The sequence below is a fragment of the Dreissena polymorpha genome, chromosome 1 (genome assembly GCF_020536995.1).
Source record: "Dreissena polymorpha isolate Duluth1 chromosome 1, UMN_Dpol_1.0, whole genome shotgun sequence".
NCBI lineage: Eukaryota > Metazoa > Mollusca > Bivalvia > Myida > Dreissenidae > Dreissena > Dreissena polymorpha.
This window is the reverse complement of record NC_068355.1, coordinates 107,054,642-107,080,010: the sequence shown is the minus strand read 5'-3', so window position 1 is coordinate 107,080,010 and position 25,369 is coordinate 107,054,642. Positions and strand designations below refer to the sequence as shown.

Below are 25,369 nucleotides of genomic sequence, written 5' to 3'. Positions count from 1 at the left end.
ACATTTCTCAATCATAGGCCCATAACTTGCCAAAACCTAATGGACCAGAAAGAAACTCATCTTCATCTGCAGGTCATGTAGGAAGAATAACAAACAAAAAATCAGCTTAACCCATTTATGCCTAGTGGACTCTCCCATATCCTTCTAAATTGGATCAATTTATTTCTAAAATTAGGAATGTCTAGTATATTTATTTCTATATTTATAATATTTCTTACAGAAATTCCCTTAAGCAAACAGCGCAGACCCAGATGAGACGCCGCATCACGCTGTTTGCAAAGGCCTTTTTTCTAGACGCTAGGCATAAATGGGATAATATCTGAAACTTTGTGTAAAATACCTCCAGAAAATGGAATGCCAGGCAGACTCACGGACAGGACAGACAGTCTGACTGCTATTTGCCACCCTACCAGGGGCATACAAATAAACTATAACCAAACAAATTTAACATTTATTAAACAATCCTGATTTCATATACTTACATGTAAAAATGTATATTGTACTTGAATTCAACATCATAAAACCATGGCAATACAATAAGACATGCAATATTCATGGTTAAGTAATTTCAAATACATCAAGATTAATTTTATATCTATGGAGGCAGTTTAATGCTACAGCCTCAAACAAGATAAATGCCTGGTGTTTATGAGAAAACATACCACTTACATCTTGTGGATGCTGAAAACCAGTCACTTGCTGAGCATAAGCAGTGTCACCTATACCAAACTAACCTACTGAGTAACATCACTCAAACTTATGCTCAGGCTTGTATCAACACAATGTACATGGGAACTCAGCAGTTCATGGTTTTGATTTTGGTTACTGCAAAATAAATTGCCAATATAACATTCAATATGCATTGTATCACAGGTATAATGTTTCGGGTGCAAAATGTGAATACCCTCCCTAATCTGTTAACAGCATTAGTGTTCATCCAATTTATTTTTCTAATTACTGTTTTTATCGATCTTTATTGAATTACAGGGCTTAAAAACTTTGTTATTTCAAGTTAATTTTTACTGAATAACACTATATATACAGATTATTTTTATGTTGTATAAAACTGACAAAGCTTTTACTTTTTATTCTGGGAAATAAATGGTGTTTTCCATGTTCATATGTGTTGGCGCATCTGGAACATGTTATACTGGAAAACCCCTCATTGACACTTGGAATGTTTAACTGCTATTGTTTATTACCACATTTGCGAGCATGACACATCTGCTTGAAGCTATGAGCCATTTCTAACTGATGCATTTACAATAAATCTTTACATTCTCTTCCTATAAAACACTTGTTCATAGGATTAAATCCTTCTTGCAGATTTTTTTCATAAGTACTGCCTTCATTCAATGTCCGCTGTTTTCCACAAAAATCAATCTTACACAGTCTCAGTCTTGGAAGGAGATGAACATGATATATGTATGTGGGAAGCGTAGTCTATGTGCCATGGTCTGCAGACACTGTTGCAACTATCACAGTAATATCATCTGGTTTTCCTCCTGCAACAAAGACGGAACATGAGAGCTATGAATCAATTCTCCTAAGTGATAAGTGTTGAAATGATATTTTTTCACAGACATTTTTATGACAATATCCATAAAGAAATCACAATTAATGTACCTCTCAGCTGAATGCCCGAATCTATAGCTGATAAGGCAAATGGTGAGAGGTAGTCTGGGTCAAAGGACAAGCTGTGGGCCTTCTCTGCAATAGTACTGGCTGCTACTTTAGAAGAGTCCTTGTGGTTCTCAAAACGTTAATAGAAAAATATGAGACATGGTTTTTACAAGAAAGTTATATAAAGGTACAAGTTTATTTATCAAGATATACAAGTGGTTACAAAGTTTTGTAAGGAATTTTTACTTTTTATATTGTGGCTCAGAATTTTACTCAGTAAAATTATTATAAAAGAATAGCAAATTATAATGGAAACTTAATTATTCTTTTGACAGAAATGTTGTTTCAGCTTTTCAATTCAAAATTACCTTGTATTTGGTTATGTAATCCACAATCATGTCTTCATGCATGTTGTCGAAAAGACCATCTGTGCCCATCAGCAGAACATCACCCTCTTGAACTTTATATGAGCTTTTATGAGCAGATGCAATACTGAAATGCAAAATAATATAAATGCAGCACATGATTGTTAAACATTGCAGGACTTTAATTAATGCCTTAGAAATTCCATAACCTTAATATACACTTAATATAAACCTTAATGGGTGTATCAAAACACCTAAATCAGTTTAAATGTTCATACTCTAACTTTTTTATATCAGGGTAAATTAAACATTAAAAAGCCACATAATATTAAGACCTGCATAAGCCTATATACAAATAAACGACCAGCATATGTCCTCTATACCCCACCGAGTCAAGTTATAATTATCATATTTTTGTAGTGCAAACTGCAGTGTGTACATCTTACCTATCACTGAGCACAAGCCCTTCCTTCTCTGGTGGAGCCACTGTCAGCTGGAATGGAGTGTTGAAGTAATGCTGCTGCTCCTCTGAGCGGTGGACCACGTTTCCATCTCGAATCAGGAGAAAGCCACTGTCTCCTAGGTTGGCTGTGTAGAGCATGTTTTCAGCTTTGTGCAAAGCTACAACACATGCTGTACTGCCACCTTAAAAATAAAACAAGGGCTGTTTGTAAAACATGCATATGGGCTGTCAGTTGTAGTGACAGCCATTGTGTGAATACGTTTTTTTGTCACTGTGACCTTGACCTAATGTAAGATATCATCCGGAAACCATTGTACTCTTTTGAGTCACTGTGACCTTGACCTTTGACCTAGTGACCTGAAAATAAATAGGAGTCATCTGCCAGTCATGATCAATGTACCTATGAAGTTTCATGATCCTAGGTGTAAGAATTCTTGAGTTATCATCCAGAAACCATTTTACTATTTCGAGTCACTGTGACCTTGACCTTTGACCTTGTGACCTAACAAGAGCTGACAGAGGACAGCGCACTCGACTATTCGAGTGCTTGACAGTATAACGTAAGCCATCATGGGGAAAATGTTCATATTCAATAATTTATTAGACGATCTTTCAAAAATAAAAAAAAGGAAAAACAAATTATTTTTTTTTTGGGGGGGAGGGGGGGTGAGAGGGGGGTATAATGTGGGGTGGGGTTATTTATTAGATGTTTAAAAAAAAATTGGGGGGGGGGTAGGGGGGTGGGGGTGTATAATGTGGGGTGTGGTAATTTATAAGATGTTTAAAAAAAAAAAATTTTTTTTGGGGCGGGGTGGGGGGGGGGGGGGGGGTGGGGGGTGAGAGGGGTATAATGTGGGGTGTGGTATTTTATTAGACGTTAAAAAAAAATTGAGGGGGGTGGGGTGGGGGGGTAGGGGGGGTAAGAGGGGGGTATTGTGTGGGGTGTGGTAATTTATTAGATGTTTAAAAAAAAAATGGGGGGAGGGGTGGGGGGTGGGTAGGGGGGAGTGAGAGGGGGGGGTATAATGTGGGGTGGGGTAATCTATTAGATGTTAAAAAAAAAAAAATTGGGGGGGGGGGGGGGGGTGGGGGGTGGGAGGGGGGTATAATGTGGGGTTTGGTAATTTATAAGATGATGTTTAAAAAAAAATTGGGGGGGGGGGGGGGAAATATAGGTTGGGGTGATGTTGGTAAACAAGTATGCAAAATATAAAAGCAATATGTCAAGGGACAATGAAAAAAAATAAAAAATGATCTCACACTGACATGAACAAATAATTATCCCTATTTATTAAACATGAAATTTAAACTTATTGCATTTATTTCCCCTGTATATAAGAAAGATATAATAGTGTATTACCTCCCCAGTCCTGCTCATATTTATATTATTCAATAAAATTAAACATTAACACAATATTTAATATACAAAATATACAAAAAAATATCATTTTCTGATAATATTTTTACTGATCCACTTTATTTTACTCAAATAATGATGTTTCATTGGACTGATAATTATAGATTTATGATTACAGACCAGTTGCTTCAGTTATATTGTTCAGAGTTCGCCCTGTTTGCCGCGTATGCGTTCTTAATTAATCATCCAAAAACAATTTTACTATTTCGTGTCACCGTGACCTTTGACCTAGTGACCTCAAAATCGATAGGGGTCATCTGTGAGTCATGATCAATGTACCTATGAAGTTTCATGATCCTAGGCCCAAGCGTTCTTGAGTTATCATCCGGAAACCACCTGGTGGACGGACCGACCGACTGACAGACATGTGCAAAGCAATATACCCCCTCTTCTTCGAAGGGGGGCATAATAACAGTAATTAAATGCTAATAACCAGTACTCAGTAGTCATGTGAATGGGAACTTGATGCATCACCTGAGGACTAAGTGTCTCAAAATAAACTGACATGGATCTTTATCTTAGCAGATTAATAAATCCAAAATAAGCACCTCCTCTTAATTGTCTGCTTAACCTGCCAATTTACACATTTTAATGATATATTTGCAGCTTTGGAATTGCCATGCATTTTCAGCACTGTAGCAAACTGAAGCACAACACAATCATATCTGTTCCACGATAATCTTCACACTTTCTTTAAGCCTGACAGCCCAGGTCTGGTGAAACGTAATTCAGTCTATTATAAATTAATAATTTATAATTTCAGGCTATTTAAAAAAATCTGTTTCTATAAGAGATGATAGATTTTGACTAGTGATTTTAATATATCAAAGTGAATGTGACACAAATCTTACTGCACAAAATAATTATTGTATTGAATCTTTATTCACCATTTCATCATCTATACTGCAATACTGTAATCTTTCTGTGGTACTAAAGGAATATTCATTGAGTCTAGAAACCATATTCATATATAATATACCTTAAATGATTTAAAAGATGAACATATTTGAGTTAACTTCATTGAGTAATTGCCTTTTTATTACGAAAATCCATCAATTTTAACAGCCGTAGCAACAAAAATAACACCACTGTCCCAATTGATGTTTATTTTTTTCCTAGGGTTAATCCGTGCTAAATTGGTTAAACACCACTTAAACTAATTATAAATAAACCCAGATCTGACATACCATTCAAAGTAACAATAAATAACGTATATATACGTATATATAACAATTCAAACACATGGAATTTAAGACATTAATTAAAATAAATATCAGTTATTTTCAAGCACTGTCATTTTTTTTCTTTACAATAATCAATTAAATGAATTGGTAACGACTCGCCCCCTTAACGACTCGCCCCAAGTTTTATAACGATTCTCCCCACCTATATAACGACTCGCCCCACATATATAACGACTCGCCCCATCATAGCATATATCGTAGGATTTTTTAAAAATTGTTAATAGTTTAGTATCTTTGATTCAATTTCGGTCATGTTTATGCTTTAATTCGATTTTATTGTGTTTTAACAAAGACAAAACATTCAAAAGTGGGTGGGTATGGAAAAAATATCTCCAAGTATCAGGCTTTTTCGGCCCCATTTTTAATTTGAATAAATCGTTGAAAATACGCTAGTCAATACTCTTTAAAACTATGAAATATTGTTTAATACTGAATTATATTATCTTTATTGAAGAAAAAAGATTCTCTTGTCTTTTGCTTCAGGTATGCCGTCGTCGAAATGAGGCGTTATTATAGACTAGATACAAAAGTCTGAGACGGCTTTGAAAATAAAACAAACTATAAATTTATTTCTATTACTTAAAATAAATACATATATTTGGATAACTTTAAAGTGATAACAATAAAGAATACACACGTCTTAATAATGCAATACAGTATCGTATTTACTGCACATAAATTGTTCATTTTAATAATAAGTTCAATAACATCATCATCATAATAATCATCATCATCATTCATCATCATAATTCGGCAAAAATGAAGTTTCGGCATAGACCTTTTTTCTTCTTCTTTTTTTCATTTTCAATACCCGTATATTTGAAAATATCTTTACCACGAAGCAAGGTAATCACGCTTTCGCGGTTATAACACGTGTATTGTTGATTGTCATCACCCGCCCGTGATTATTTTTCATAGAAGCACCACACCAGTAATAAATTAAATGTAGATATTCATTTTTTAGACATGTTGTGTACAGAACTTCACATTCATTTTTTGTAAGTTATGGACAGTGCCGTATTTTTATGCTTTATCCACATATGTTTTATCTTAATGATGAATACAGCAATCTTAACAGTGTGTCTAGGATTTCAATAATGAATATATATTTTAGTTAAATATAGGTCTGATCATTGCGTTTAACGGAATCCCGATGGTTATCAAACTATGCCAAACCTTAAACTCATATTCTGAATCAATTGATTTCATTAATATTACCATATATAATATAACATTTTATTTTGAGAGGGCAAGTCGTTATATATGTGGGGCGAGGCTTTATATATGTGGGGCGAATCGTTATAAAACATGGGGCAAGTCTTTAAGGGAGCGAGTCGTTACATTAGTACATTACCAATTAAATTATATAGCAAATATTGATAGTGTCTGAGTTATACAACCAACCCATGCGAAAGACGTCAGACCTCAAACATTTCCGATAAAATTTGCTGAGGTCTGGTATCTTTCCCGAAACTGGCGGTCCTCGTGTCCGAAACAAAAAAACAATAAGTAAAACTTTGTTTTGGTTGGAAATAAAAATGAAACTACGAATATGTAAAAAAATACTGACTGGTATGAATAAATCTACTTTGATGGACTGTTTGATGACGAAATAAAAAGATTTGTTACAAACCAGTCGAACTTGCTATCTTGCTATTCTTTGAACCTGTCAAATACTGCGCGTTGTTTTGTGACGTAAGCGACACAACAAATTTTTGATTGGTTGAAATGAATTTTACTGGTTTCAATCCTTGTGATGATCGTAAAGCGAAAGCGGGGAACCATACGATCTTTGCCTGTTCCGGGTCAACATTGAAAGCGAAAATCAGCACTTCAACCGGTTGCGAATGCATGTTTTTTTTATCAGGTGATTTTGTTTCATTTTGTATTTGTTTTACGTTTTTGCAATACCTTTTATTTGTGTAAAGTCTTAATCTATTAATTTCTGAGCCTGATAATTATTTTTTAATTATTTTTTATTATTTTTTAACTAAACACTAAAACTAGCTGCAAAGTGTGGCACTGTTAGACTCATATGTCATTTTCATTGCTACGTTATTTTGATGGGGCTTAGTCTGGCGAAAAAAGAAAAAGCCAGGTGAGTATTGACCAAAGAGCAGAGGAAAATAAAAAAAGGTGGAAGGCTTATGAAGTAGAAAAACGTGACGAAAGAGGATTTCAAGAGGTTTGGAAAAAGCACAGGCCATGGCTTCAATTTTATGATGTATTTTGAATTGTAAAACATTGTGAACGAAATAATGATACAAATAAACTATTAAAGGTATTCTCTGGTGTTTGGTTAAAGAAGAACAAGGTCCGGTAAAATTTGGTGAGGTCCTGAAAATTAAAAAAGTTATAGGACCTCATGTCCTGTAAGATTTTTTTGTCTTTTGCATGGGTTGTATACAACATTTATTTACCAAAAATAGATTCATTCTGGCAGCAAAAGTTTGAAAAGTAGGCCATGCAGATTTGTTTCCAAACGAAATCCAGACAGCGCTTATGAAATACTGTGACTTAACCTGATCCACGCGATTACTGGTTTTTACTTTACTGTGTTCCAATACCTATAAGCGGCAGTTTTGTTGCCAAGAGCTCCTGGTATCCTCTGTGAATGAGATCTGCTGGATTTTGGGGCTTCAGGTGCCCACACTGTACAAGTCTGGCACACACTTGCATAAGAGAGGACGAAAACAAAGATGGATCAATGCCATAGTTCCGCCAGCCACCTACACCATCTGCTATACCTGAAAAAGTAAAAAATATCACTTCATAAGCTTTAAATATGAAACTTTTAAAATACTAAAGTAAGAATCAAACAAAGGCTGATAATGAAGCCACTTACCTAACAGTGCTCCCGCTAGCAATAAATAGAGGGGCGCTGCGCCCCTCTAAAATTTGCCCACTTAAAAAGCGCCCCTCTATTTTTCTGTCAAATGCCCATTTAATCTAAATTTCGCTTTCAGGCCGTATAAATCGCCAGAAACATCGACAATAAATTCGACATGAATACACAGATAACACCCTTACATGACTGCCTGGGGTGTATTAAGTCAACACATTGTGAACAAACAAGCCCCAAGGCCATGGTTTGTTATCAGATCACTAATTAGCTTTTTGTTGAAGACGATAGTAACATGCTGTGAAAGATTATTTCTGAGGTCACGCTTGGTTAGGCACAATCACACTCGAATGAAATCCTTACTCAGCACTATTGATTTTTTTTAAACTTCTGAATTCTTTGGCCATATCTTTTTTTGTTTGCAAAAATAGTGATTTTTAATTCAAAATACCTATTAACATTTGAAAATTAATCATCTTTTTTTAATGCGCATATGCGGTTAATTTTTAGTCCGAAATTACGGCATGGAAAACCTATTTGTGTTTGGATTTTATTTCTAAACTTTAAAACACTGTCTGCCCTCAATCATGATGAATTTTAACATGAATATGGGCAGACAGTTGTTATTTCAACAAATAAAGAACTTGTTTGGAAGGAGGATTTATCACTCTGCAAGTAAAATGTTGATATTGTCATATATTTTCGCGATCTAACAAAACTGTCAACTTTGTTGACATTAGTTGAAATAACATGTTGTGAAATAAATATATCCTATTATTAACAATGAGAATGTTTCATTTTAATCTCCAGACTGGATGCTACTTCATGGTGACATTGATCATTGTTTAGACTTTAAATTTGTCAATATATATTTTTGTTTTAATTAATATTATTGTGGACAAACATTGGCTAAAAGTTATTTAAAGCAAGGAATTTAAGTAGTGACAGTCACAACGTTTTTTTGACCTAGTGAAACCCCTGTATTTATTTCATGTTTTCTTCATTTCATTTTCTTCTAAAAGGCCACTGATGCTGAAACTGGAACCTGAAAGATTAACATGCAGTTCAATGATGATAGGTGATAAAAAAACATAAAAATTCCCCCCCCACACACACACAAGAAAGAAATATGATATCTACATATCTCTAATGCGTGTAGTCGGATGCTAGCCCAAGTCAGTTATGAAATTGGCTTCTAAGTTGTTTTCCTTAGCGCCAATGTAGATAGTAATATATTTATTGTAATTTCATTACACAAAATGAGGAACAGCATACAATTGGTGAAGTCATCCAATGCAATAATGTTTACAATTAATAAGTACCGTATATAGGTAACCAAAGTATATACTTAAGTATATTTATAACCAAATGCCCTATTTTCCAAAATTACGCGTGAAATGTGCCCTTTTTGGGGAAGCTCCCCTCTATTTTGAAAAGCTGGCTGGAGCACTGCCTAATATTCTCATAATTATTTAGTTTTTAATGTAAAGATGATTTAAAAAGTATAGCCTTGCATATCTCAAATAATTTATACAGTAGGCCTAACCTTCACAGTATATCTTACGTCACAATACGGGTTTACAAATTATAACGAACACTTTTGAATTTGATACGCAATTTACGATTAGTAATAGTCTGGACGTACCTATAACTTCTGCATGATTATCTCTTGCAATAAAATAAGCATCATCTCCAAACGTTAGCCTCTTTGAATCGACACATCTGCCACTGGGTGACAATGACTTTGAGAATCCAGCGCATCCGGAGACAAACTTTAGAGGTTCACATGGCTGTTGCTTTGTTTTGAACTCTGTTGTCGAAGCGAATGCCCTGAAAAACTGCCGACCATAGCCTAGGATAGACTGCATATCCTTTAACTTCTTGAATGTATAATTAAAGTTATTGTAGTCCTCACTCGCTCATTTTTCGTGTTTTTAACCTACTTTCAACTGTCAAACACCATCTTTGTTTTTCTTAGACGACCTCTACTGTAACCGATTATTGACCTTGATTCAAGGTAGACAACCTCTTGAGGCTACACACAACTAACATTGTAATAAGTTGATTCGCCCAATTTAATTCATTAATTTATATTTTTTTCACAAGAATGTACTTCGTTTTAGGATCTCCTGCATTTGTTGCACTATTTATTTGGAATATCACTGAAAAATACTGTACACATTTATCGTTGTATTTGCAATTTGCTTTTACAATTCCCACGGCGTCACTATAATATAAATTGCCGTAGCAATAAGAGCTACAGGCTAAACAAGAATCGGTGTACCTAATAAACTGAATTGCGTGTATATCTATATTTTGATAATAAACACATTTGACGGATTCGTGTATTATTTATGCAACATTGCGATATATTTAGCACCGGCAATGAAATCGGATTGTTCAAGTTACTTCCCTTCTATATTTCAGGGATTTTCTAAATCAATCGGGACACCTCGGACAATACCGCCATATCGGCGATCGTGTGGTGTGACGGTGTGGTGTAGCCCACTGTCCGATGCGTTCAGATTGTTTCTAAATATGACATCTAATCAATACGAAGAAATCCAGAAGAAATTTTCTGGAACGTGGAGGGTTGACCGTAATGAATTGTTTGAAGAATTTCTTGCGGAAGTTGGTAAGTTGGACAAGCTAGCTGAAATCGTTTCTTTACTTGTTTTACCAGTCTTGTCGTATGGTAGATTGTGTTCGGATAAGTACTTATTCGGATGTAATAGAAATAATGCGTCGGACTCGGGTTGCAAGGAAAAAACCATTATCTAGAATTCCTGCTGTAAATTGAGAACTCGTTCGAAAGCAAATAAACAACATAACTGATTAACTGATTTTCGTTTCATACTATCTTCTGGGTGTTTTTCTCACCCACCCCGGAACAAGAACATCTCTCTCTATGTATAATAATATACTTATTATTACGTTCCGTGCTGTGCATATTTCAATTTTAAGGGGTAAACTACCTGATTAGGAAAATGGCAAGTCGTTCTAAACCAACCTCAGACATAACAGTAGATCTTCAAGACGAAACAATTACCATAACTCTCAATTCTACATTTATGAAGAAGATGAGCTCTTTTCGGTTGAACGAGGAATACGAGGAGGATTTTCAGGGGAACAAAACGAAGGTACTGAATAGCCTCCCCCCATGCATTGTCATGGTTACAGGATGTGATGTTTTATTAAACTAGATACAAAAATTGCGACCGATATGTGGTAAAATGTATTTTTTTAAAAATAATTTATTGAACAAAAAAGACCATATTTTGTTTGATACTGTTATGATGGCCATACATTTTTTTTTAAATCCCATATAGAGAGCTGCACTCCACAAATAACTAATTCCATGCTTTGTGCAATTAATGTGCAACTAATGTGGTGTAACTTATGAGTGTAGCATTATATTGCAGTGTTGCTCTATAAATACATTTTGTAATTGAACAAGAAAATCATTTGAATCTTAAATTGATCGTCAAACAGATCTTAAATGTTTTCAGTAACCTATTATAAAATTTCCACCAATATTAATATTTGCATAAAACTGATAACTAAAAAACCAAACATCATCTGCTTATGCGTCCACCAGTCTCCTTGAGTGCTTTTGGCTTTTGGTTTCGCATTTATTCATGTTGATGTTATGTTACTTATATCGAAATAATTGCAGGCCATTGCTACCTTTGAAGACGGAAAATTGACAATTTCAAACAAACCATTAAGTGACACAGTTAAACCAACGACAGCAGTTCGTGAGATCATAGACACGGGGGATTTATTGGTGGTATTCATCAATTATTATTCTTGTAACATACAGATACAAATACAACTTACTTTTAATAAATGGGAACATTTTTTTCTTCCATGCATTCTGTTCTTGTAGTTATAGGGCCCAGGGGAGCTATACAATTCTGTGGGTAAAAGCTAGTAATTTGTTTAAGGCATTTACTGACCCACTTAAAAATGCGGCTATCTGTGAACAAGTCCCTTTTAATATACACGAACCGTGTGACAAATACTTTGTAGCGGTATTTGAAAAGCAATGTGTGCGTTTTTATAAATGGTATTCTTCAACCATAGTGTGTTGGCCAATAACCCTCCGCAAACCTTTTTATGTGTAACAATTAAATCATGACTGATATGCGCGAGTAGTTTGCTAACATGCATCAATATTACAAACAGTTTATTATTCCACAACAAATAATGACAAAATGTATTAACTCGATTTCAATTTGATTTGATTATTTTTATTCTGTATTTTTTCGCAGACGTATACTGTTTTTCTTTTTCGCAGACGATGCAGGTTGGCGACGTTGTCTGTAAGAGGTACTGGAAACGGGTCACCTAATCGCTCGCCTCCTGCTGTCACTGTCAACAAGATTTAAGGTTTCCCCTGCTGGTGCAGCAGAATGAACAGTTTCTGTGAATGTTACTCTGATTGGCATCGGCAAATGGCTGTAGCGCGACGGGCTACGTTAATGTACTGCGTTAATTACCCTATATATTCTCAGCAAACACATTAATTGTAAGCTTTTACATTACTGTATTATCGCATTCTATTATACAATTTTGCATTTAAGCATAAGATTTACATATCCGCATGAAATCATTATGTATGTATGCGTTGTGTTTAACGCTACGGTGTTTTGTTATAATGATTGGATATTTCCGTGTGTTTAATATGCGATTTACATGTAATAACATTATTCACATATTTCTTCACGTTTTGTATATTAATTCAATTTTAGAATCGCTAAAGTTGATCATGAAGACCATGAAACAAACCTATTTTATTAACGCCTTTTTCGAAATTACACTACGCTGAAGAATGTGTTGTTGCGGGCGTTGTCATGTATATTGGCAATATATGGTTGTATCAATTCATGCTTTTTTATTTATCTTATATATATGTAAACCTCAATGCTTTTTTATCTTTTGGGCACATATTCTTACGCAATATGTTTTATACTCAAATCAGTGCTTAGCATATATTTGGTTATATTGTTTATATATTTGGTTTATTTGGGTTTAGCGACTTGTTGTCGATCTGTTTAATAATTTGCTGGTTTTGTTTCATTTATAATAAAATAAATGTGGACATTTTTATGCACATATGCACAGTAGTTTTGGTAACAACGGGAATCCCGGTACGTGTTCAATTCAACTCACTTTTTATCACCGAGCGGGTCGAATCAAACGCTTGTGTATGACATGTAACTTCGCTTTGCGTTTCTTTCCACAAACCCGTGCGACCCTCATTATTTATCTGGTATTACGGTCGGATTGTTTTATCATCCTTGCATAATTCAATCATATTCGCAAACATAATGAAATAATTGACAAAAATATATAAGTTTCAAAGCCATTTGGGAAATTTCTGTCATTGGAAATCCGTTTTTATTGAGAAATAACTTGTGTGTAGTGAACCAAAAGGTGATGTTTAAAGTTTGGCAGACCTACTGACCCTATTTTTTTATATTTAGAGGAAACATATGCCTTATTTTGTTTTGACCGTATTTGTGTCATTATACAGATCGTGTTTTAAACATTACTTATATTAAGGCAAATATACATCGACACCAACTAGCATAGAAATATTGATTGTATATTAAAATTGAGGAATGTTCTAACGAATGAAATAGTGCGCGTACTATTGTTTTTAAAAAATGCAGAAAGCCATATGTCTCGTGAATCGGGCACACAACCACGTGTATTGAAATCGCGCAAATTAAATGTCGAATCAATTAAGACTAGAATTTACAAATTTGACTCACACATGCAGGAAGGATTTTAGCAATATGTCTCCCGAATTTCTTTTTTCTGATGCTTTATTTTTCTTTAGAGTCGATTATTTTCCGGACATGGAATGGGTTCGATATTAAAAACACGTATGTGCGTATTAATATCATTATTTCGCGATGTTTCCAATATTTATTTATTATTAATAATTTTTGTTTAAGCTAGTGTGTCGAAGATTTTTGTAAACTTAGTGTTTACTGCTTCGTAATTTACTGTTATTGTTGAAGGACGAGTTATTGGTTCATTTTGGTTAATGATGGAACTGTGATTTTTCAACCAGGTTTTCCGAAGGAAAAACTGGTTATTAGATTGGCGAATGTCGGCGGGCGGAACAAGCTGGTCCGGGTCATAACTATGTCGTTCATTGTGAGATTTTAAAATCATTTGGCACATTTGTTCAGCATCATTGGACGGTGTGTCGCGCGAAAGAATTACGTCGTTATCTCTAAGGTCAAGGTCACACTTCGAAGGTCGAAAATGGCCATAAATGAGCTTGTCCGGGCCATAACTATGTCGTTCATTGTGAGATTTTAAAATCATTCCGCACATTTGTTCACCATCATTGGACGGTGTGTCGCGCGAAAGAATTACGTCGTTATCTCTAAGGTCAAGGTCACACTTCAAAGGTCGAAAATGGCCATAAATGAGCTTGTCCGGGCCATAACTATGTCGTTCATTGTGAGATTTTAAAATCATTCCGCACATTTGTTCACCATCATTGGACGGTGTGTCGCGCGAAAGAATTACGTGGATATCTCCAAGTTCAAGGTCACACTTAGAGTTCAAAGGTCAAAAATGGCCATAAATGAGCTTGTGCGGGCCATAACTGTGTCATTTATTGTGAGATTTTAAAATCATTTGGCACATTTGTTCACCATCATTGGACGGTGTGTCGCGCGAAAGAATTACATGGATATCTCCAAGGTCAAGGTCACACTTCGAGTTCAAAGGTAAAAAATGGCCATAAATGAGCTTGTCCGGGCCATAACTATGTCGTTCATTGTGAGATTCTAAAATCATTTGGCACATTTTTTCACCATCATTGGACAGTGTGTCATGCGAAAGAATTAAGTCGATATCTCCAAGGTCAAGGTCACACTTTGAGTTCAAAGGTCAAAAATGGCCTTAATGAGCTTGTCGAGGCTAAGTATGACGTTGATTGTGAGATTTTAAAATCATTTGGCACATTTGTTCACCATCATTGGACGGTGTGCCATGCGAAAGAATTACGTTGATATCTGCAACGTCAAGGTTACACTGTGAGTTCAAAGGTAAAAAATGGCCATAAATGATCTTGTCCGGGCCATAACTATGTCATTCATTGTGAGATTTTAAAATAACACGGCACTTTACGTCGATATCTCCAAGGCCAAGGTCACACTTGGAGTTAAAAAGTCAAAAATGGCCATAAATGAGCTTGGCCGGGCCACAACTATATCATTCATTGTGAGATTTTAAAACGACTCTGTACATTTATTTTGTTCACAGTCATTGGACTGCGTTTCATGCGAAAGAATTCAAGAGTTCAAAGGTCAAAATTGCCATAAATGATAATGGCATAATATTTCTTAAAAATCGCGATAAATTACAACAACAACAAACAACAACATTTATTCAGCAGTAAAGCTTATACAAGCTCATAGCCTACATTATATACGCATTATACAATTTATAAGTAATGGTAGAAGATAGAAATTGGACGATAGTGTTATGAACTGGTTAACATGGTTAGTTATGAAGGGAATACATAATTGCATCTGATATTGCAACTGCACATCTTATATTTACTAATTACTTACAAGGCATACGATTGGAAGAAATTTAAATATTATTTGGAGAAATAAACATTTGTGGATACGAATGTTATATGTGGGTGTGTCTGAAATAACAATTTTAAGAATCCTATTTACGTGGAATATTTTAAATAAACTACCTTAAACATTTAAGTCAATTACGTAATGCACTGTTTTGTCATATAATACAATTCTCTTTTGTGTATGTTATGAAATGTATACAACAACAACAACAACAACATCTATGAAGCTAATACGAGTTCATAGCCCTCACATATGAAAATGAGCATTAATTTAATATATACAAGAATACAACAAACAACAACATGTATTCATCAATAAAGCCTATACAAGTTTATAGCCCTCACATATGAAAATGAGCATTTATTATATACAAGTGAGTATACAACAACAACAAACATACATTTATTTATCTATAAAGCCTATACAGGTTCATAGCCCTCTCATTTGAAAATGAGCATTAATTATATATTTGTAAGTGATTGCAAAAACACACACGGTACACATTCCTAGCATGTTTATGTTTCAATTTTACCATTAACATCAAGATTACTTGATTACTGATAAAATATAGAATTACGAAACGAGATGCTGTCTTAAGTTATTTGCTTCATAAATAAATTTCGCAGTACTTATCATTTCACTTTTACTCTTGCTGGACATTAATATTGTAAATTTATTTATTGTTTGCCATCTGCAATAGTGCGGTTTAAAAAGTTTTTTTCGTAGGTGTGCATATATTGGACATACTAGTAGGAAATGATATTCATTTTCTATAACGTTCATGGTGCATAATTTACACATCCGATTTTCTCGTTCGATATTATTATATCGCCCCCTTTCTATTTCGAGATTATGTGATGATAAGCGGAACTTACTAAGTGCGATTCTATATTTTGTTTCATTTACTTTATCTAAATATGATTCAAGTGTAAAATGGTGTTTAAATAGGCAATACGATGAGAGACTTTGGGAATTTATCACGTCGCTATGCCATGTTTGTGTATAAATATCCATTATCCTTTGTTTAGAAAGCTGTAACTGTACTTTAGTAATGTTTTGATTGACCCATAGTTCAGACATCCCAATGTTTTCCAGAATGCTTTTCACGTTCCTAGCTCAGTTTTGATTGCCGTAAGTATTACCGTTATTTGCATCGTTTTTTAACATGTTGTATATAAGTCGAATCACGCTACTTTCATTTGACGATAGTAGTTTAAACCAGTACTTGACAATATTTATTTTTTAGATTCTCTTGTTTTGTGAAGACAGCATGCAAAATATTCTGTGTCAATGCAGCATGTGGGGGTATACGTCACGTCTGTGACAAAGCTCTAGTTATAAATATTTTTTTTTGAAAACCTTTTTTTGTGACAATTTTGTCCCTTGTTCATCAATGTTAAGTTGATAAATGTCTTTAACTGATTGATTATAAAACTGTTTTATTATTTTTAAACTGATTGGATATACATGTAAACCTGTTTTATTTTTTAATAATTAGAACAGTTACATAATGACGTTGCTTCTTGTAATCGTCCATGCAGCTTTTTATCCAGGCACTCATTGTACTTTTCACATCGTATAAAAACTATTCTTTTTGTTATAATCGAGCATGAATGTTAAACGAGATGTTCGTTGTAAATAGTCAATAATTGGGACCTGTAGTGGTACCAGAAACTGCTTCAATGATGTTTAAATTTGATTTAAATAAATCGGTTTGAACTTCGAGTTTGTTAAAAGTTTAAATTTCCTATAACATTTTGTTAAATGTTGGTTCTTTGCTATTCTGTTTTAAGTGTTGAAACATACAGAAAAATTATCACTTGTTATCATCAATAAATCATAAACTCATGTGATTCGATCGAGCCGAGTTTTGTATACAAGTGATCAATTATGGTAGTCGATATTGCTGAAACCGTTGATTTGTGTGCCATCAACTGTTTAAGACCATTTAAGATAGAAAATGACGATCACCGAGTATTACTCAATTTTTCCGAACGAGAGAAAAAAATAAGCTGAAGAATTTAAATCTTCATTTAAGTTAGTTATTATATCACGCTGACATTAACTAAATTATACAATACGATGGTCTGTATTCTGATTCAATTAAAACAGGATTGTGATAGGAAACATAATATATATCACAAAGTCCTAAACTTGACTGTTTGATTATTAAGTACATATTTAATGTCATAAAGCTTATACAAAATTTATGGAAGGGAATATCCGCCAGTCCATGCATGATGTTAAATGACATTCTCATTTTAACTACTGTCATATGCTTTCTGATACATAGTCTTTGCATTTTAACTAGTTACATTTGCTATGCAAACATTTCATCTTAATGTCGCATGTTGATAAGTTTATAATTACTTCATGTATATCTTTACTTCGTGTTTGTTATTGACAGCTGCAGTTGAACTTTTGGAATTTGTATTAATGCTTATTCTAACGGCGTTCTTTGTTCAACTATGTGCATTTGGCTATGTTGCTACTAAATTTAACAAGCTGTTAATATCTTTGTGGATCTATATTACTACTTAAGTCGATTGCTATTGCGACTTTGATTAAGAATTAGTCTTCGATTTTGAATACACCGCCATTACAAATAGTTCACAATCCGAAAGGGGAACCAGTATTAAAAAACCTAATTCCAGCGCAAATTGCAGCGTAAATTACTATTGCCGGGAGATCACTCTTAACATCAAAATCTCCGGTATCAACCGTAATACATCGACTATTTCAGGAATCCTTCGTAAAAAGCGGTGATAGAGTAAACAAGAAATATCTTTAAAAAAGATATACGGCGTTGATTGTGGTCGATGTTTATGAACGATCAAAAGTTATCTCTATGAGATAAAAAGTAGCGGATGCCTTTTTTCTGCGCAGTTCTTAGCTACATCACAAGCAAATCAATTACGAGGTGTTGCGCCAGATTTCGTGGCTTATTTTGCTTTATGTGATATTATTTCTTATATTTACAGAATAGAAAAACACAAGAAACATGAAAATAAACGAGTGCATATAGGTCAGCCGGCAATACTCGAATCTTATTTAATTGCATAATTATAGTATAGTGAATTATTGTGCTCATGCTTAATAAACTGGTCTAAATGGATAAATATTTCTAATTAATTTTATCAAAATTGGTCCTTATCATGCAAATGTTGAAAACATATTAAAAATCGATGATTGACATACCACAATAATATCGCGTGGTTTGACTATTGATATTTCAGAGGTTTCATTTAAATGATGTGGGTTTAAATCATATGATGTGTGTTTATAATAGTATGCTGTGTGCTTGCCATAGTATGCAGTGGGTTTAGTATAGTATGCTATGTGTTCGTGATGATATGCTGTGTGCTTGCCATATTCTGCTGCGTGTTTGTAATGGTATGTTGTGTGTTTGACATGGTATGCTGTGTATTTGTGGTGGTATGCTCTGAGTTTCATTGAAATGATGCGGGCTTAAATCATATGATACGTGCTTTTAATAGTATGCTGTGTGCTTGCCATGGTATGATGTATGTTTGTGATGGTAAGCTATGTGTTTGTCATGGTTACTGTGTTTTGTCATGGTATGCTAGGTGTTTGTCATGGTACGCTGTTTGTTTGTCATGGTATGTGTCTGTCATGGTGTGTTGTGTGTTTGTCATGGCATGCTATGTGTTTGTTATGGTACATTGTGTGTTTGTGATGGTATGCTGTTTCATCGAAATGATATGGGTTTAAATCAAATGATATGTGCTTATAATAGTATGCTGTTTGCTTGCCATAGTATGGTGTGTGTATGTGATGGTATGCTGCCTTTTGTCATGGTATGATAGGTGTTTGTAATGGAATGCTGTGAGTTTGTCATGGTATGCTGTGTTTTCGTCATGGTATGCTGTGTGTTTGTCATGGTATGCTGTGTGTTTATCAAGGGATGCTGTGTGTTTGTTGCACTATCCTGCGGGTTTATCTAACATGATGTCCTTTTCATTCGCTATGATGTAAGTTGGCGTTATTTTCATTCGGAACACGCGGTTCTTGTCAAAGAACTAATGGTTACGTCATAGGTATGTCCGTATTTCCGTCTGTCCGTACGTCTGTCTCTTTGTCTGTGTTTCTTTCTGTGTGTCTGTCGTTCTGTTTATCTGTTTGTGTGTCTGTTGTTCATCTGTCTGTTGTCTGTCTGTTTGTGTGTCTGTCTTTCTGTCCGTTCCCCCGAATTACCATCCGTGCGTCCGTCCGTCCGTGTGTCCTTATTTCTGTTTGTCTGTGATTCTCGTCTGTTTGCTGTCTGTCTGTTTTTCTGTTTTCTCTCTGTCTGTCCGTCCGAACGTATGTCCCTATGCCCATTTGTTCGTGTGTCCGTCCGTGTGTACTTATTTCCGACTCGCCGTGCATCTGTCCATCTTTCTTCATGTCCGTCAGTTCCTGCCTGCGTCCGAATATCTGTCTGTCTTTCTTTCCGTCTGTGCCTCTTTCTGATATACGTACGGACAGACGGACGGGCATACGCACTGACATACTAAAATAAGGACCCATGGACTGAGCGAGGGACGGGCGGACGGACAGACACAACCAGACAGACAGGCAGGAAGGCAGGCAGATAGACAGACGGGCGGACGGACATACGGACCGACGGACAAACGTATGACGTAACCATTAGGTCTTTGACAAGAACCATGCGTTCCGAATGAAAATAACACCAACTTACATCACAGTTAATGAAAAGGACATCATGTTAGATAAACCCGCAGGACAGTACAACAAACACACACCATGATAAACACACAGCATACCATGACAAACACACAGCATACCATGACAAAAACACAGCATACCATGACAAACTCACAGCATTCCATTACAAACACCTATCATACCATGACAAAAGGCAGCATACCATCACATACACACACCATACTATGGCAAGCAAACAGCATACTATTATAAGCACATATCATTTGATTTAAACCCACATCATTTCAATGAAACAGCATACCATCACAAACACACAATGTACCATAACAAACACATAGCATGCCATGACAAACACACAACACACCATGACAAACACATAGCAGACTATGGCAAACACACAGCACATCATAACAAACACACGGTATATCATCACAAACACACAGCATACCATTACAAACACACATCATACGATCACAAAAACACAGCATTCTATGACAAGCACACAGCATACTATTATAAACACATATCATGTTATTTAAACCCACATCATTTCAATGAAACCTGCGATATATAAATAGTTAACAGGAGACAGACGAGGCGTTCCATACAAGACGACTATTGTGTAATCTTAACGCCAGTCGACGAAAGCCTATCGAAGACGTATGGAAGCTTATATGGTACACCCTGATGCTGTCAAAATTATATGACGGCATGATATGAAAAAGGTGTCATGGCGTAAAAAATAACGTGTCGACTAAAACTACGATAGCAAGTCAATTTCACAAGAGCATGACGCCAAAAATTATGTTGATTAATCGACCTAGATCTTGTCGACCAAATGTTTTTTGGGGAAAAGCCGGAAACATTTACGTCGAGACTAACTTAATGTCGTTATGGCGAGTAAAATTAAGATGGAAAAACCTACAAATCTATGACGAACTACCATGTTATTTCACACAAAGTCGATATAAACTAATCCGGCATGACCATATTATTGGGGTGTTCCATATTCTACGACGGCATGATATGAAAAAGGTGTCATGGCTTAAAAATATCTCATCGTGTCGTCTAAAACTATGATGCCAAGTCATTTTCACAAGAGCATGACGCCAAAAATTATGTTGATTTGTCGACTTAGATCATGTCGACCAAATATTTTTTCGTGAGAAGCCGGAAACATTTATGTCGAGATTTTAACATAATGTCGTTATGGCAAGTAAAATTAAGTGGGGAAAAAGCTACAAAACTATGTCGACATACCATGTTATTTCACAGTAAGTCGATATCAATTAATCCGGCATGACCATATAATTGGGGTGTACCATATACGCTTCTGTAAAGACGGTCCGATGTGTTACCGTAATGAAATGCATTTTAAAGTGTGCTCGACGGCAACTTTCTCGACAGAAGTTGTGTAACATGCTAAAATTGTTTAGGCAAGCAAATCTTATCGCAGCGGATTCAAACGGGCACAAATATTTACCGCGAATACCAACAACGATGTATTGTGCGAACACCACCAACGATGTATTGTCCATCTATACTAATAAAAATGAAAACTGCCCCAGTGCTTTCAGCACATTGGCGTCGATCGTGTTTGTCTATGTGTAAGGAAGCTTTACATGGCTGACATGGTATACACGAACTGAAACTGGGTTGTAAGGCGCAGCGCGAGAAACATCAAATCTGTTACGTTTTACCACTTCCCGGATATAATAATTCTGAAATATGTTCCATGACAAACGTTCGAATATAACTTTTTACATGCCATTCTCATTAAAAAGCATCACGTGATATCATAGGCTTTCCCAAGTATATTTGTCAATAATAGACGATATGAAGATAAATTTATTTCAGTATAATGATACAACATGATACAACATGATAATCATATCTACATACATGATACAATAGTAAAACAATAAACATGTATGAGAAATGAAACCATGCCAATAACATAATACTAAGGATTACACAAAAAAGAGAACTTAATCTCTTATTTCCATTTTGGTCATTGGATATTTGTGGTATTGACATAGAGAGGCATGAGATGAATATCACAGATTTGAGTTATAAAAGACAATTATTTGCATAAAAAAGTAGATATGATAAAATGTGGATCAATGTAAAACTAACTGTATAGATCTAAAAAGGAGGATTACATATTAAGAAGATGAGTTTTAACTGACAACTTAAAATTAGATATACTTGTAATATTCCTTCAGGAGGAAGGTAATTTGTTCCACAGAACACAAGCATTATATGCAAAAGATTTAGCACCAAAACCATTGACTTTGGGTAAAATATAACACCCACTTTCACTTGACCTAGTCTTGTATGAATGAAGAGTGTTAAAGGGTTATGCCACTCATATATTCAGGAGCCAAACCATTTTTTTATTTTGAAAACATGACAAAGGGTAGTTTGTTCTACTTTCTTTTGAACAGGTAACCAATTCAAAATCTTAAAATGTTCATTACCTATATGTGACATATGACCTAGATTGAGGACAAACCTTATTAATGTATTTTGTGTGACCTGAAGTTTATCTTTCCAAAATTTGGTAATACCATGATACCAAAAACAACATGCGTAATCGAAATGACATTGGATTAGAGCCATGACCAGAAGTTTCTTAATGTGGAATGAGAGAAAATCACGTTTTCTATACAGGAACTTTATCTTTGTTTTGGCCTTTTAAACAACAGACTAGCCATTGAATCACCAGACAGAGACTGATCAAGTGTAGCACCAAGATATTTGACTGAATATGAGAACCATTACAACTAACATTGACAGAAGCACCTGACTTTAACCTAGGTTTAGAACCAAATAGAATTATCTCTTCCTAAATGAAGAGAAAGTTTATAGTCAATTAGCTATTGAATGACAGACTGTAATTCATCTGTCAGTTATTTTTCAATGAAAGACATGTTTTTACCTGCAACAAGAATGGCAGAATCATCAGCATACAGAAGAAGTTTATTTTTAACCACTGCCTGCATATCATTTTCATATATTAAGAAAAGTAGTGGCCCCAAGATGGATCCATGGGGAACTCCGCGAGTAACCTTACCACTAGAAGAGAAAGAACCAGCTACATCAACAAGTTGTTGCCTGTCAGAAAGGTATGACTTAAACCATTGAAGAACATCAGGACTGAGACCCATGGCTTCTAATTTCATAAGAAGAACTGAATGGTCTACTGTGTCAAAAGCTGTTTGAAGATCCATTAAAATCATACCTACAAGGTGACCTTTATCCATATGAAACCTAATAAAGTCTGAAAAATGAATAAGACAGGTGTCTGTGGAAAAACCACCTCTCAAACCAGATTGAAATTTATATAATAAAAACTTTTCTTTAAGATAAGTACAAATTTGGTCATATACAACTCTTTCGAAAACTTTTGAAATAATACTTAAAATATACACAGACCGGTAATTACCTACTTGAGTTTTTTCATCTTTTTTATAAAGAGGAACAACTCTAGCAGCCTTCAAATCATCTGGCACAGTACCTTGTATAAGTGATACATTTACAATATGTGTTAAAGTAAAAGTAATAATAGTTGCACTATCCCTAAAAAAACGAGATGGAATACCACCTAAGCCAGTAGATTTATTTTCCCCTAGCTTATTCAAATACTTTAATATACTATTTTCTGACATCAATGAAAAAAAAAATTTAGTATTTATTTACTAGGTGTAATGCCTTTGATGAATAAAAATAAGATACAAACTGCTTGCCAAATCTGTTTTATGTTGCAGGTAGTTTTGCTGTAAGATTAGATGCAACAGTACAATAAATAATATTATATTTTTTAGCAACCTTGAATTTATCAAAACAGATTTCATCATCTATTTTCAGACCAATGTTGCATGAAGTTGATGAATTGCCCTTTTTAGAAAGAAGACCAAGTTCCTTTAAGGATTTCTATAAGGATTTAGAATCATTCTTATGATTTTCAAATACTAAGATACTTCCGAAACGAGCTTGCCCTTAAGCTTTGCAAACGAGATGAATCTATTTTCCATAACCCATTTATTCTTAATTCCCTTGTAATATTGTATTCAATGACATAGTAAAAAGCATCTGTGTTAAAGTATTTTCCTGGCAATAAAACGGATAAAATACAGAGCCCTGATGGGCGATTGTGTCAATTACCTAGTTTTTATTACTTTTGGAAGTTGTTCGATTTCGCACTTATTAAAACGCGCTTGATATTGCAATTTATCTCAGAATCAGAATGGAAGAAGAAGCATCTAGAAATAAGATATTATCTCCGAATGTTCCTGTCCGCCCGCCCGCTCGCCTGCCCCCCCGCCCCGTCCGCCCGACCCCCCCCCCCCCGCCCGCCCGCCCGACCCCCCGCCCGACCCCCCGACCGCTCGCCCGACCCCCGCCCGCCCCGACCCCCCCCCGCCCACCCACCCGACCCCCCCGCCCGCCCGAATCCCCCCGCCCGCCCGACCCCAAGGTGTTAATCACATGGATTCAGATCTTGGGGGGGGGGGGGCTGTATCTAATTGAACACGTTTCACATTTGCATATAATGCTTCCGTGGTTGGCGGCAAGCTTGCTAGCGATGGCATAGCCTTACCCGACTTCCCTACTCTTGCTGCCCAAAGGTTCGGTCTTATAAAACACGTTTCCTCTGTATCAATATTTCCATAGCATTCTGAGACAAATATTCCTTCACACTTTTGTTCATACAAGCTGTTATAACAGTCTGATGGAGTTGCCTGCGTTTACCGTCTTAATAAATGTTCCCTTACCGATACCAAACTATCCAGCCATTTTATTGCATCCTGTCAGCTGTTGTTTGTTCTCTATGACACCTATTATAATATTCTGTGGTGGTACAGACACGTCACCCGTTAGATCGACACTCGATATTGGATTGTCTACCTGACCTCGCCACACTTTTGGTGCTGAACCCTATGTATCGGCCAAACATTACTTAGACATCGCATTTATTCAGATTTTGTCTTATATAAGCCTTAAAGTTGTCAATATAGTCATGTAGTTTTCCGTCTAAGCGTCAATGAATGACACACAGGGCAGCAGATTCATCTATTAATGAATATATGATCTGGCTTTC

General features: G+C 35.4%; 3 protein-coding genes across 3 annotated transcripts in view; 1 reads left to right on the top strand and 2 right to left on the bottom strand.

Annotated features, from left to right (window-relative positions):
- LOC127865239 (E3 ubiquitin-protein ligase RNF185-like) overlaps positions 1-25,369 on the bottom strand; it is a 422,044-nt gene that overhangs the window by 131,902 nt on the left and 264,773 nt on the right. The window lies entirely within an intron of this gene.
- LOC127865218 (protein phosphatase PTC7 homolog) lies at positions 440-9,974 on the bottom strand. The gene is made up of 6 exons (XM_052405225.1): positions 9,600-9,974; positions 7,680-7,859; positions 2,435-2,633; positions 1,992-2,115; positions 1,627-1,753; positions 440-1,505 (listed from the first exon to the last, which is right to left on the bottom strand). The coding sequence occupies exons 1-6, from the start codon at positions 9,820-9,822 to the stop codon at positions 1,444-1,446; spliced, it is 915 nt and encodes a 304-aa protein (XP_052261185.1). The 5' UTR covers positions 9,823-9,974; the 3' UTR covers positions 440-1,443.
- Positions 10,390-17,429, top strand: LOC127865248 (fatty acid-binding protein homolog 7-like). Its single transcript, XM_052405288.1, has 4 exons — positions 10,390-10,589; positions 10,919-11,094; positions 11,631-11,744; positions 12,255-17,429. The coding sequence occupies exons 1-4, from the start codon at positions 10,493-10,495 to the stop codon at positions 12,306-12,308; spliced, it is 441 nt and encodes a 146-aa protein (XP_052261248.1). The 5' UTR covers positions 10,390-10,492; the 3' UTR covers positions 12,309-17,429.

What these genes read in the sequence shown, in the direction of transcription:
- LOC127865218 (XM_052405225.1), bottom strand. Translation starts at nt 9,822, where the DNA reads ATGCAGTCTATCCTAGGCTATGGTCGGCAGTTTTTCAGGGCATTCGCT. An exon ending in AACAAAACTGCCGCTTATAG is followed by an intron (nt 2,634 to 7,679) that starts GTATTGGAACAC and finishes TTTATTTTTAAG; the next exon opens with GTGGCAGTACAGCATGTGTT. An exon ending in GGGCTTGTGCTCAGTGATAG is followed by an intron (nt 2,116 to 2,434) that starts GTAAGATGTACA and finishes TTTGCATTTCAG; the next exon opens with TATTGCATCTGCTCATAAAA.
- LOC127865248 (XM_052405288.1), top strand. Translation starts at nt 10,493, where the DNA reads ATGACATCTAATCAATACGAAGAAATCCAGAAGAAATTTTCTGGAACG. An exon ending in AGAATTTCTTGCGGAAGTTG is followed by an intron (nt 10,590 to 10,918) that starts GTAAGTTGGACA and finishes TTCAATTTTAAG; the next exon opens with GGGTAAACTACCTGATTAGG. An exon ending in ACACGGGGGATTTATTGGTG is followed by an intron (nt 11,745 to 12,254) that starts GTATTCATCAAT and finishes TCTTTTTCGCAG; the next exon opens with ACGATGCAGGTTGGCGACGT.